The sequence below is a fragment of the Acanthisitta chloris genome, unplaced genomic scaffold (genome assembly GCF_000695815.1).
Source record: "Acanthisitta chloris isolate BGI_N310 unplaced genomic scaffold, ASM69581v1 scaffold7847, whole genome shotgun sequence".
NCBI classification, from domain to species: Eukaryota; Metazoa; Chordata; class Aves; order Passeriformes; family Acanthisittidae; genus Acanthisitta; species Acanthisitta chloris.
Window position 1 is genome coordinate 13,153 of NW_008684230.1, and position 12,081 is coordinate 25,233.

Below are 12,081 nucleotides of genomic sequence, written 5' to 3' on the forward strand. Positions count from 1 at the left end.
CAGCAGGCTCCCCCTTCTGCGTGTCCAGGTTGGGCTGGTTCTGTTGATTGTAAAATCGCAGCAGACACTGCTGGTTGCAGAAGTGTTTGATTTGCCCTCGCCAGTGGATGGTTTCCAGCAGCTTCCCCTGACGCTTGCAGGCATGGCACCGAGCTGCCTAAAGCCCGCATCAGCAGGAGAGAAACAACGAGTAACTAACCACACCCCCTCCGAGTGCAACACAACTCTCCAGTGAAAGGTGCACATAGCAAGGTGCTGTGAGCTTCCCCACAGCAGTGCCCTGCCAGTGCCAGCCAGGGACTCCAGCGGTGCGAACTTCTCACAGCAGCACTAGCCGCGGATCCAGCACTGTGAGCTTCCTCAGTGCAGTGCTCTGTCTGGCAGAATCAGCTGGGGACTCCAGCTACGTGAGCTTCCCCGTAGCAGTGTCCCGTCATTGCCAGGCAGGACTCCAGCAGTGCCAGGTTCTCCGCAGCAGTGCCAGCCAGACTCCAGCAGTGCGAACTTCCTCAGTGCAATGCCCACTTATCTGGGTGCCGTGCCCACCACAGCACTTAGCACAAGCTGCCAGTGCCAATACTGACCTTGAAGTACCAGAGCAAGTATTTGCTTTTGCAGTCTTCACTACAGAAGTCCCAGGTGCTGCCCTCCAGCTGCTCGGTGACCGCCCGCTGGCAGGTCTGAGAACAGTAGGTGCAGGTGATGCAGCACAGGCCCAGGTTCTTGGTGAAATCCTGTTTGTAAAGAAGCACACACCCTGCGGAGAAACAATAGGAGTGAAACCTTCCCAGGATGAACTGGGGGCCTCCCTGACCCAAACATGACCAGAATCCAGGTCTGCGGAGACAACAGAGCACACGCAACACACTGTAGGGAACAATCCAGCACTGGCCCCTGGGGCTGGGATAAGATGGGACCTCATGGGGACTTGCCATCTCTCACCTCCATGCTTCTAGGAAGAGTCTGACTCCAACCTCCTGTGTGCAGGAACCCAGCAGGCAGGGCAAGGCCAGGTCAGGCCAGCCCAGACGCAAGAGCGTAGAAGTGCATGATGACAGGAGGAGCGGAGCTGCCACCTGCTGTCTCCCCAGCCCCCAGAGAGAGAAAAGCTGTGAGAAGGCCCTCCCCAAGGACACAATGAGAGGTAAAGATCTTGCCCTAGGGCCTGGCTGGACAGCAAGCCATCCCCACAACAGTCCTCCCTTCACTGCATGGCAAGGCTCTTGCCCCAGGGCCTGGCTAAGACAATCTCCCCTCTGTTCCTCTCCATGCTCTCTTCTCCTCCCCCAGCATGGGCTGGCATGGGGGCTCTGCCTCTCCCATGCCTTCCCCAAGTACCTTCACTGCAGAAGTTCTTCTCCACTCCAGAGAAACGGATCTTCTCATGCAGCAGCTTCTCCTGCTTGCAGTGTTCACACTGAGACACCACCCCACGCAGCCGCTTGAAGTCCTCACAGCAATCCTTACAGCAGAACTGATATACCTTGTCCTGCCAAAGAGACCACTGCCCGGTCAGCCAGGCTGGCAGGAGGCTCCTACACTTCTCAGGGAAGCAGGAGAAAGACTATGGGGCTGAATCAAGTTCCCAGCTCTCCTGGCACAGGGTTTGGCAGAAGTGTTCTCCTCCTGCCTTTCTGACATCCTGATGAACATCAGGAGCACAGCCCTCAGCACACAGTCTCCAGGCACGTCTCTACAGCTAACGCATTCAGAGAACTGGCACAGGAGGAGCTCTGCTTTGAGCAGGGAGAGGAAGGTTCACACCAGTGTGGGCCTCAACATCCCCCCAGGGAAAGTCCTCACCTGCCAGTCTAGGATCTCTGGCTTCCCGCTGAAAAGATTGTGGCAGTAATGGCAGTTGAGGTGGATCCCACCTTCCGGGCTGGTGTGCTGCAGGAGACAGAGACAGCTCATGGAGGGAGAGGCACACCGAGGGCAACAGGCACCTACTTCACACTGTCACCACCGCCTGTCTCCTCCACTGCTCACAGCAGCCTGCCCAGCCCCACTCGGACCTGTGCTCGCCGCCACTCTCGGTGTCTCGGTCAGTCCATCACATCATGTCTTAAGCTCCTGGAGAGCTGATTCTTTAGAGCAATTTCACTTTGCTTCTGGTGTGCTGGATCCAGCTCTTCTCAAGAAGGCAAACTTTCAAGCTGCCACCCCGCTGGATTTGAAACCTTCAGAGATGGGAGCTCTGCTACCTCTTCTGAGAATTTCTCTCAAAGCTCTTGAGGCACCAGTGCTTGGTTTCTATTTTCATGGTAATGCAACTTCAGAATTCAAGAAGCCTTTCTCATCCCACCTTCTGCTAGATTAATCTGCTAGATTAAACAGCCATTTAGCATTTGGTGTCTTGTCCACAAGGATATATTTATTAATAAAGTCATCTTCCTGGATTTCTGTCTGATAACCTCAGATAAGGTGTTCTGCAAGTGCCTCAGTACGTGCATTTTTCAAGCCCAAATGTAATTTTAATGCTTTTTTCCCCCGAATACTTCCAATTTTTCTTCAGTATTGAAAATAAAGTGGACATATGCAACAGTCTCTTTTGCTCCCTAGCCTTCAACTTTAACTCCATGTTCCTCTGCTTGTACTTGCAATAACTTAATTCATCCTTCCCTCTGTGGCTGTAAACTGAGATGTTGATACTCAACAGCTTAACTCCTGTAATCCCAAGGCCTTTTCAAAATCCTTACTTTCCCAGGACTTGCATGCCCACACTATTTGAGTAAGGCTGAGACAGGATCTTGCATTGAGCTGTGTTTAAGCACGTGTTAGGAGGAACCAGCCTTGTTAATCAATCCAATTGCTTTGCTTTCTCTGACTGCCCTGACCTCAGTATGGGCTAACACTTCACTGGTTTTCACTTCATCTGCAAAATTTTATCTTGTTTTCTCTGACTTTACTGGAAAGTGACTGATGAAGATGTTGAACTCCTTGGGCTTAATACTGATCCCCAAGAAGCAATCTTGAAACATTCTCTTCAGTGGCTTTTCTTTGACAAGTGTGTTCTGAGACCTGCCAGCAGGACAGTTCCTAATCCAGGTTATGTGTGGGTTTACTCACATGTTACAACACTGATTTTACATGGCAATAATTTAAGTTAGGTGAATTAGTGAAGTCCCAGGTGACTGGAAAACGGGAAACATTGCAATGGGTAGTAATGAGAACCTTGGGAAACACCAACATGTGCCTGGGAAGATCATGGAACAGTTCCTTCTAGAAGCTGTGCTAAGGCACGCGGCGCACAGGAGGTGATTCAATACAGACAGCACTGCTTCATGAAGGGCAACTTTTGCCTGACCAACCTAGATGCTTTCCTCAATGGAGTGACTACATCAGTGGATGAAGGAAGAGAAACGGACGTCATGTATGTGGACTTCTGTAAAGCCTTTTGATACAGTCCCTCACATCCTTCTCTCTGAATTGCAGAGAGATGGATTTGGTGGGTAGACTGTTGGGTGTATGAGGAATTGGTTGGATGGTTGCATCCATAAGTGGTTAATGGTTCAGGGTCCAGATGGAGATTAGTGACAAGTGGTGTCTCTCAGGGGTCTGTACTGGGACAAGTACTGTTTCATATCTTCATCAATGACATAGATGAAGGGATCAATACACCCTGAGCAAGTCTGCAGATGACACCAAGCTGAGTGGTGCAGCTGACACTGCTGAACAACAGGATGCCATGCAGACGGACCTGAACAAGCTTGAGCAGTGGGCCCGTGGCACCTCATGAGGATAAATAAGACCAGGTGCTGGTGCTACACCTGGGTGGGGGCAATCCAGGCCGGGGGATGAACAGATCAAGAGCAGTCTGTCAACATGGTGCTTGTGGATGAAGAGCTGGACACAGGCTAGCAACATGAGCTCACAGGCCAGAGAGCCAACTGTATTTGCTCTCTGGCTGAGGGAGGGGATTCTGCCTCTCTACTCCACTCTGGTGAAGACTCCACCTAGAGTATTACATCCAGCTCTGGGGTCCCCAGCACAGGAACAATCGAACTGTTGGAGCAAGTCCAGAGGAGGGCCATGAAGATGATTAGAGGGCTAGAACAGCTCTCCTATAAAGAAAGGCTGAGAGAGTTGGAGTTGTTCAGCCTGGAGAAAAGAAGGCTCTGGGGCCACTTTATTGCAGCCTTTATGTACTTAAAACAAGCTTATGAGAAAGACAGGGAGAGACATTTTAGCAGGGCCTGTTGTGGCAGGACAAGGGGAATGGTTTTAAACTAAGACAGTAGGTTGAGATTAGCTTTAAAGAAGTTCTTTTACCAGGAGGATGGTGAAACCCTGGCACAGGTTGCCCAGAGAAGTGGTGGATGCCCCATTCCTGGAAACATTCAATGTCAGGTTGGACAGGGCTCTGAGCAGCCTGATCTAGTTGAAGATGTCCCTGCTCACTGTAGGGGGTTGGATCATTTAAATGTCCCTTTCAAACCAAACTGATCTATGATTCTAGTCTTAGGAAGTCTACAACTGTAAAAACTCTACAGATACACTACTGACACTATTTGTGACCTCAGTGAAGGATTACATCAAGGATTCACTAAAAAGCCCTCAACAACCCAACCAACCAACCAACCAACCAAAACCCTCAAACCCCCACATCCAGAAAAACCCCATAAAAACAACAACATCCCAAAACCAAATGCTGCAACTGTCAGTACCTAACACTGTACCTCTAGATTCTCTAAGTTTTCTCAGTTGCCCAAGGCATGTCCTGGTCTAAGTCTTCCAGGTCTTCCTGGCTGTTATTTTGTTCTTTGACAACTGGTCAAAACTAATATTCAAGTTACTTGTGAATACCACAGACAATTCACACATGCTGAAACTTAACATCAGAAGATTAAAAACCACTACTCAAGCCTGTAAAGATTATTAAACATAAGCATCCAGGCCCGCTAGTTGTAAATTTTTAAACAACACATCCCAGAAGACTTAGGTGTTTTGGTGACACCTGGCTCAGAGGACAGCTCTGCCCCTTTCCACCCAGCCAGCAGGTGTGCATTGTGCTTTGCCAGCTTACTTGTGCTTTTGGCCACTACATCCCAAACCACTCATGCAGCTGAGCTCTGTGCTGCACCTCCAGTGGGCATAACCTTACAGACAGGAGTGAATCACAGCCTGCCTTATCCCAATGGAGCAAAGGGTAGATAGGGCCAACACTGAGATATGAGCAATTACAGTCACTGCAACTCTTGTGCTCCTAGCAGAGACTTTCTTAGGAACCCACCCTGAGGAGCTGGGGGAAAGTGGAGCCTCTGCTAAGTGTGAAAGAAGGCATGAGCTCCACGGCCCAGGCCAGCATGAAGGGTATTTCAGTACCTGGAATTTGGTCCAGCAGCTGGGGCTGCAGAACTGGTAGACAACCCGGTCTGTCTTGTTGTAATAGCAGGGTTCAGATAAACTCTTTCTGCAGAAGCTGCAGGGTCTAGGGGGACCTGATGAAACAGATAGGAATTGGTGAGTGCAGCAGCACAGGATGTGGGGCTGGATTCTGAGGATGGCATGCAAGCTACTCACTCATCCTCACTCTGTCAACCTATTGTCAGAAAGCAAGGGACAAGAGCACCAGGAAACTAAGTGCACCAGATTCTGCTAGGACAGAAATGTTAAGCATGGATGGAGAGTAGAGTGGTTCAAGGAAGTGATCCTAGTTCTAGAGGAATTTGGTCAAAACAGGCTGCAATAGTTGCACCAGATACCACACCCATTCCTGGACACCTTGGTACTCCATATAATGGAAAGGGCAATGCCAGCACAGTACAACACTACAACTGCTCCCTACATTCTCAAGAATAGCAATGTACACTACTCTCTGTATTAAGATGCCTACATGCTGCAAGGGTGTCTCCCTCTTCAAATATTCCACTTATCACCCTGGACTCCTCCCCAGGCAAGCAACATACCTTCTTTTCATTCCCATCCACAAGCAATAAACAGTACCAAGGAAGGAGTTGGAGCAGAGAGGTGACTGATTCCCTGTCCATAGGTGCTCTTACCAACTAAGCCTGACTGCTTCACTTTGTGGGAGGTAGTGCAGCAAATGGAGCAGAACAGGCCCATCTTGCCACTGCGATCCACGTTGGGCAGCATGTCAAAGTTCTTGCACAGCGTCTTGCACCACATACATGGGTAGACCCGAGTGTTCTTCTGCAAACAGAGCAGAACAGAGCTTCCAGGGAGACCATCATAGCTGGCAAGGTCTGACCCTCACATTCCACCCCACTACTGCACCCACCACCAGACTGCTCTCCCGCCGTGAACACGAGGGCTCATACTCTGCAAGGTTCAGGTAATGGTAGCAAACAGGCAGTGCCTTTAGCACCTCACCTCATTTCAAGGGTAGCCTGGCAGGAATACAGAGCTTGGCAATCCCATCAAGACAGTTAAGGCTGCTTAGGTGACAGAGGAACATATCCAGACAAGCTTTGGGGAGACATCCAAAAGAAGCCAGTCCATGCTAACTGCATACACCAGTGTCACTGCACAGTCCAGCCTACTGTCTGCCTGTGACCCATGCTTGGGTCCAAGATGCAGAATCAATTAATTCTGTTTTCCTGCTTTAAAGTTTCTGCACAGCAATCTTTTAAATACTTTGTCAGCAATAAAAGACCAAGGGGATCCAAGTCACCTGCTATTGCATAAAGTGCCCTGTGTCACACCAAGCTGTGTACCCACAGAGACCCCTCCACCCCAGGCAGCTGACTCCACACACCTTCTTGTAACTGTTGAGACAGGCAGAGTTGCAAAAGCGTTTTTGCTGGCCTTCATGGAAGAGGTACTCCAGGGGCAAGCCCTTGTTGTATATATAAAGTCCACAGTTGTCACAGCAGTTTGTCTTCAGCCCCTTGGTGGCCCGGAACTTGGTGAAGCAGGCGTCACTGCAGATGCGGTGAACCACACTGCCATTGCTGACCTCATGCTGGATCTGCAGAGACATCACTGCTGTCACTCCCCCAAACCACCACGTGCCTCCTTCCAATGCAAGTGTACCACTACTACCACAAGCATTGACATAACAGGCTGTTGTACTAAAACTTAGGCAAATGCCATACTGGAAGCTGACGTGGACTGAGAGTGGTCTCCCTCGCCAAAAGCCAGTGGAGCAAGTGGGAGAGCAGTGGTAGGAAGCAGTGAGCTTCAGGGCAGGGAGAAGCATCAGCCTCCTTTCTTCTGCTAGAATAAGGGCTGGTTCACAGTAATGAGAAAGGACCTGGGAGCAAGTCTAAGCCAGCTCAGGGGTTGAGGCCTCACACCACAGGAGAACCTGGCAAACGCCCCAGTCCCAGGCAGAGCCAAGTGCTGCAGGTCCCAAGCACCTTATCCAGGATATAGGAAGGACAAGAGATTTGTTTACCTCTCCAGGTTTGTGGCAAACACTGCAGCGGCTGCTGTCCGAGGCATCTGTGGACTGAGGTGCTGGTCTGTGCTGCTGGGCCTCGTAGAGGGAAAGGCAGACAGAGGTGCAGAACTCATGGAAAGAGCCACCTGAACCAATCTGGGCAACCACAGAGTCCTTGGTGTTCCAGATCTCCCTGGGGATCAGGAGGGGATGTGTTAGTGCAGGGACACAAGTCCTGCCACAAGTGGCTCACTGCAATGCATGGGACTTTCTGGTGTCCCAAAAAGTTTGCAAGAACTGTCTCACAGCAGCTTCTGTCCTGGCCCAGAGGCATCTGAAGACGGAGCATGCAGGAGGTAGTTTTGAGAGGAGGCTGGAATATGGGGCATTGAGCCTGGGGACAGGCAGGGAATGACAATTATGTGAAGGGTGTGTAGGGGGCATGGGATATATAGTGTGTGAAGGAAGACATGAGGCAGCAGCTGGCAGTGGGCAGGAATGATGCGGGTGAATGAAGGCCACAGGGATGAGGACTAGCAGGTAGGGCTGTGGAGCAGGTAAATGGGGTCACAAGCATGGGAGCATTGAGGAAAGGGGAATGAACACACACTTTTTGCAGAAGGTGCATATCTTCTTGCCAGGTGGTTTTTTTGAGAAGGTGGTGAGACAGGAGCTGGAGCAGAAGAGATGAGGAAGCCCTTTTCGCTGGTAGGCAGTTTGACCCTTCTGCAGTGGAGTCCTGCAGTTGGCACAAGTCATCTTGGTGACAGTAGAGCGAGCAGCTCGCTGAGCCATCTGAGTGCGCAAAGACATTCGAGTCGAGCGTCGGGTACGGAAAGGAACAAAATCCTCATCGTTGGGATCATCCACCATTGCATCAGAGTCCTCGTCAGAAACTGGAACTGCAAAGGAGCAGAGGAAGATGCACAGAAATCCCTCATTAGAAGCTGAGAAATTTTGCTGTGAGACACATGTTGGGATTTCCTGGGTCACCTTTCTGGAGTCTCTCTACATACTTTGTACCTGTCTGGGTGGAATGATAAAGGGACCCCTTAAAGAAATTCTGTTGGAACTGGAGATGATGAATCAAGAGCTCTTTAAGCAAACCAGGCTTATAAGTACGAATCCTCTGTAGGAAGTCATGATATGCCAAGGTTGAGCAGTAGCCCAAAGTGTGAACTTCTACAGCACGAAACCTTCCAAGAACCAGTAGAGCTTAAAGGGAATGAGCTGGATCACCAGACTCCAGCACAGTCTGCACAGGTAGGCAATAAAGGAGCAACACAGAAATACTAGGGAATGGCAGGGTGACACTCAACATCTCAAAGAACAGAGACTTCATGTACTTCTGCAGGAAAATCCCCAAGACACAACCTCCCCTTCAGACAGCCTGCTGCCATAGAGACAAAGAGGAGATGGAAAATGGATTTCCTGGGAACAACTCCTGAGTCTCATTCTATTACTTAGTGCTTGGTGTCCACATACCACTGTAAAAATACTGTGACAGTCTCCCCTTCAACCTAAGTGTCCTGAGAAAGCAAAATACCCCAGCATGAAAACTCACGGGGTGAAAGGACCTGTCCTGTGTAGAAACGAAGACTGCACAGAAACTCCAGAGTTCCCACTGTACTCACACCATGAAGCACCTGTCCTCAATGAATCTAGGCCCTTTTCTCAGGCTGAAAACAGGCATTGGCCAACCCTAGTTACTCACTGCTCTCAGAGGAGTTCACAGTTTCAGGCCTGACAGTTTCTGATCTTCTGGGCCGTTCGCTTCTTTTCTGCTCCTAGAAGACATTTGGAAAATATTTAGGCTAACTACCTGCTAGGACAATCATGGATAAATATACCAGATCATGGTGGAGTTCCAGCTTCTGGGATTTGTTTTCCCAATAACTAGGCTAAAAATGGATAAAACTCTATGGATGTCTGACCAGAGTTGGCAAGACAGTACAGCTGAGGGTAGCAAGAACACACTGAAAGCCACATTACAGCACAGTGGCAGTGCACAGGGATCCCTCTCTCACAGGAGTCACGCAAACTCCTTCCCAGAGGGATGACAAGACGGTCAATGTCTTGTCATCAGTTGTCCCTCACAGTTTGACAACGGCCAGTCACTCTCTATGCTCCTGTATCATACACACTTGACTGCATTCTTCTCACCTTCTCAGCTGGCAGCTCACTTCCCTTCCCAGACAGGTTTTCTCCTGGAACAGAAGCACAAAAGAAGCTTGCATCTAACATCTTACTTTTCGCCAACAGAAAAGCACAGTTGTTCCCCAAATGCAGTCACCATTTGGGTTAGTCAGCACATGAAGCTTCAGCCAGTCCTAGCTATCAAGTACGGTTCTGGTGGTGATCAGACACAGGAAAACTCCTGAACCCACCACCTGCAGCTGGAGATCCAAATAGGCAGCCTGGGAGGAGCCCTGTAAAAGGAAGACCTCCCCATGTGTGGGAGGCAGGCTGTGGGCAGTTGTCTCCAACTGCTGCTGACCAAGACTGAGCATCTCCTGAGGATGGTCAGCCTGGGCAGAGGAGCTCTGCCCGCTAAAGACACCTCCTGGTGACCCTCAGTTCCAGCAAAAACTGCAGTGATGAAGAGTGTGAGCTAAGCTGATGCACAGCCACAGCTTTCTCAGGAAAGCTCCTTGCTGACACAAGCACTGAAAACCAGTCAAAGCTATGAAAGCCAGAGCAAGAGCGTGTGTGCACCAGAGCATTATACCCGGTATGCAAGATGCTTTGCCCAAATCTAGACCATCAGTAGCATTGACAATTTCCACAGCAGAGGACCACAGGAAAAGCTGGAGTGCAAAACAGACTCCACCTTCAGCAATGTGCAGCTAGATGACCTCCTCAGCAAAAGCAAGCCAAGCTCTGCTGAGCCAACAACTTACCTGCTGGTGCTGAGGCTTCCTGTGCCTTGAGTACACTACTTTCTTTAAGTGAGTTCTTCCCACTATGATCCCCTTCCTTTGCCTGGTTTTCCTGTATGGGCTCAGGGGGCAAAGCTGCAGTTTTGTTGTCTGGGCTCCGTTCCACCTCTGCTTCCCCTGCCAGTCCTTCCCTCTGCATGGGTGAGCTTTTCCTTGGTGTCTTCAATTTCATCTTCTTTGTCTGTTTAAGACTGAGCTGGGGTGAGGACTTCGCTGGACTCGAGGTCTGTGCTGTGATTTCTATTGTGGCTGGGGCACTGCTGACGTCCCCGGAGTCAGGAATGGGTTGTTGGGGTAATTCAGGGGCATTGTCACCAGACAGTGCAGGAATAGCAGCAGCACCATCTTCCTTTAGGTCCCCTGAATAATTTTTTGGCGCATCCTCCCCTTCTTTCCATGTTTCTGGAACAAGGGCTTCTCTAGAGAGGGCAGAGGAGTCCACCGGTCCATCCTCCACGTCCTGGGAAGGATGTGCCTTACACAGCCCATCCAGACCCTCTGGTTTATCTAGCTCCACCGAGCCAGCTGTTTTATCCAAGTCATCTAAGACATCAGGTTTCTCCAGCATATCCAAGACAGTAGGTTTATCTAGAACATGGTCATTTGATTTATTTAGTTCAGACAGTCTGTCTGCTTTCACTAGAAGGCCCAAGTCCCCATCCGCAGTCATCTGCTTGGATTGATCCCAGCCAGGGGGGTGAAGAACTGAAGCTTCCTGGGTAGAAACGGTTTGGGAGCCCAGGAGATCTTCACCAAACTCCATGTCAGCAGGGAGATCGCCAATAAGTGGTTTATCAGGCAAGGACAGGGGGTCCAAAGATCCTGAAAATTCACTGGAATCCATTTAGAAGATGGCAACTGGAAATGAGAGAGAGACTTTAAAGTTAATGAAAAGCAGGCTAACACAATGTATGAACTGTCCACTCTTCTGAACACTGGAGTAAAATGAGGCCCAGGAATACTAGCAGCCATAACCAGGACACCAGACAGCAGCAGGTCAATCACTTCTGCTTGGGAGGGTACAAAAACCTAAAGCCAAACAGCAGCAGCAGGATGCAGTAGTTCAGTACAGCAGACCTTTGGGAACTCTACAGCCCTCACACACGTCAGCACAGCAGGGCAAACAGATTTGCTTATGCTAAATGACATCAAGAATGACTTGAGGACCAATTCAGGAGGCTCCACACAGCTGTTCTGTGGTGTGTAAATACCCCCAATCCCTGCCTTCCTCTCTATCGAAATCATCTAGTCTGTCCTTTCTCCTGATCTGTTCTCATGGAGCTAACACATCTTTTCTTTCTAAAATACCTTTTCTCTCAAACACAGAGATAGAAATAATTCCTGTACAGCCCTGTAGCCTGTGCCTTAACAAGATACAGGATGGCAAGATGCATTAATTTTGTCAGAGGACAGATATAAACAATGTTATAGCATAACTACAGCTGCTGCATAGCCCCAAAACCACATGGGCTAATATTCAGACACACTGGAAATGCTTAAGTTAGAACTAGGAGAAGTTCTGGAGAGTAGCAAGAAAAAACGCTCTGATGTTAAAAGCAGTCATAAGAGGAAGAACAAACAGCAAGGTAGACACAAGCACTTAATGCAGAGTCAGGAAAAAAAGAGCAGCGTGACTCTGCAGGGCACAGACAGTGCACTTGAACAGGAAGGTGTGATGTAGACTGCCAACCCCAGAGGGAAGTTACAGCCCAATGGTCAACATTATGGTAAGACAGAAAGGTCAGGACCTTGAGATGAGGCAAGTAAGCACTTACAACAGCATTGGCTAAAAATTAA

At 49.5% G+C, this 12,081-nt stretch overlaps 1 protein-coding gene across 1 annotated transcript in view; it reads right to left on the reverse strand.

The window, feature by feature from the left end:
- The window catches only part of ZMYM3 (zinc finger, MYM-type 3), a 22,043-nt gene extending 10,915 nt beyond the window's left edge, over nt 1-11,128 (reverse strand). Inside the window, exons 1-12 of the mRNA XM_009079247.1 lie at nt 10,246-11,128; nt 9,509-9,552; nt 9,060-9,132; nt 7,956-8,247; nt 7,361-7,538; nt 6,719-6,931; nt 6,003-6,153; nt 5,326-5,441; nt 1,804-1,890; nt 1,339-1,489; nt 585-757; nt 5-157 (exon numbers count right to left, since the gene is read on the reverse strand). Coding sequence (XP_009077495.1) covers nt 5-157; nt 585-757; nt 1,339-1,489; nt 1,804-1,890; nt 5,326-5,441; nt 6,003-6,153; nt 6,719-6,931; nt 7,361-7,538; nt 7,956-8,247; nt 9,060-9,132; nt 9,509-9,552; nt 10,246-11,128 — 2,514 coding nt within the window. The remainder of the gene's footprint in view (nt 1-4; nt 158-584; nt 758-1,338; nt 1,490-1,803; nt 1,891-5,325; nt 5,442-6,002; nt 6,154-6,718; nt 6,932-7,360; nt 7,539-7,955; nt 8,248-9,059; nt 9,133-9,508; nt 9,553-10,245) is intronic.
- Between the last annotated feature and the right edge of the window lie 953 nt (nt 11,129-12,081).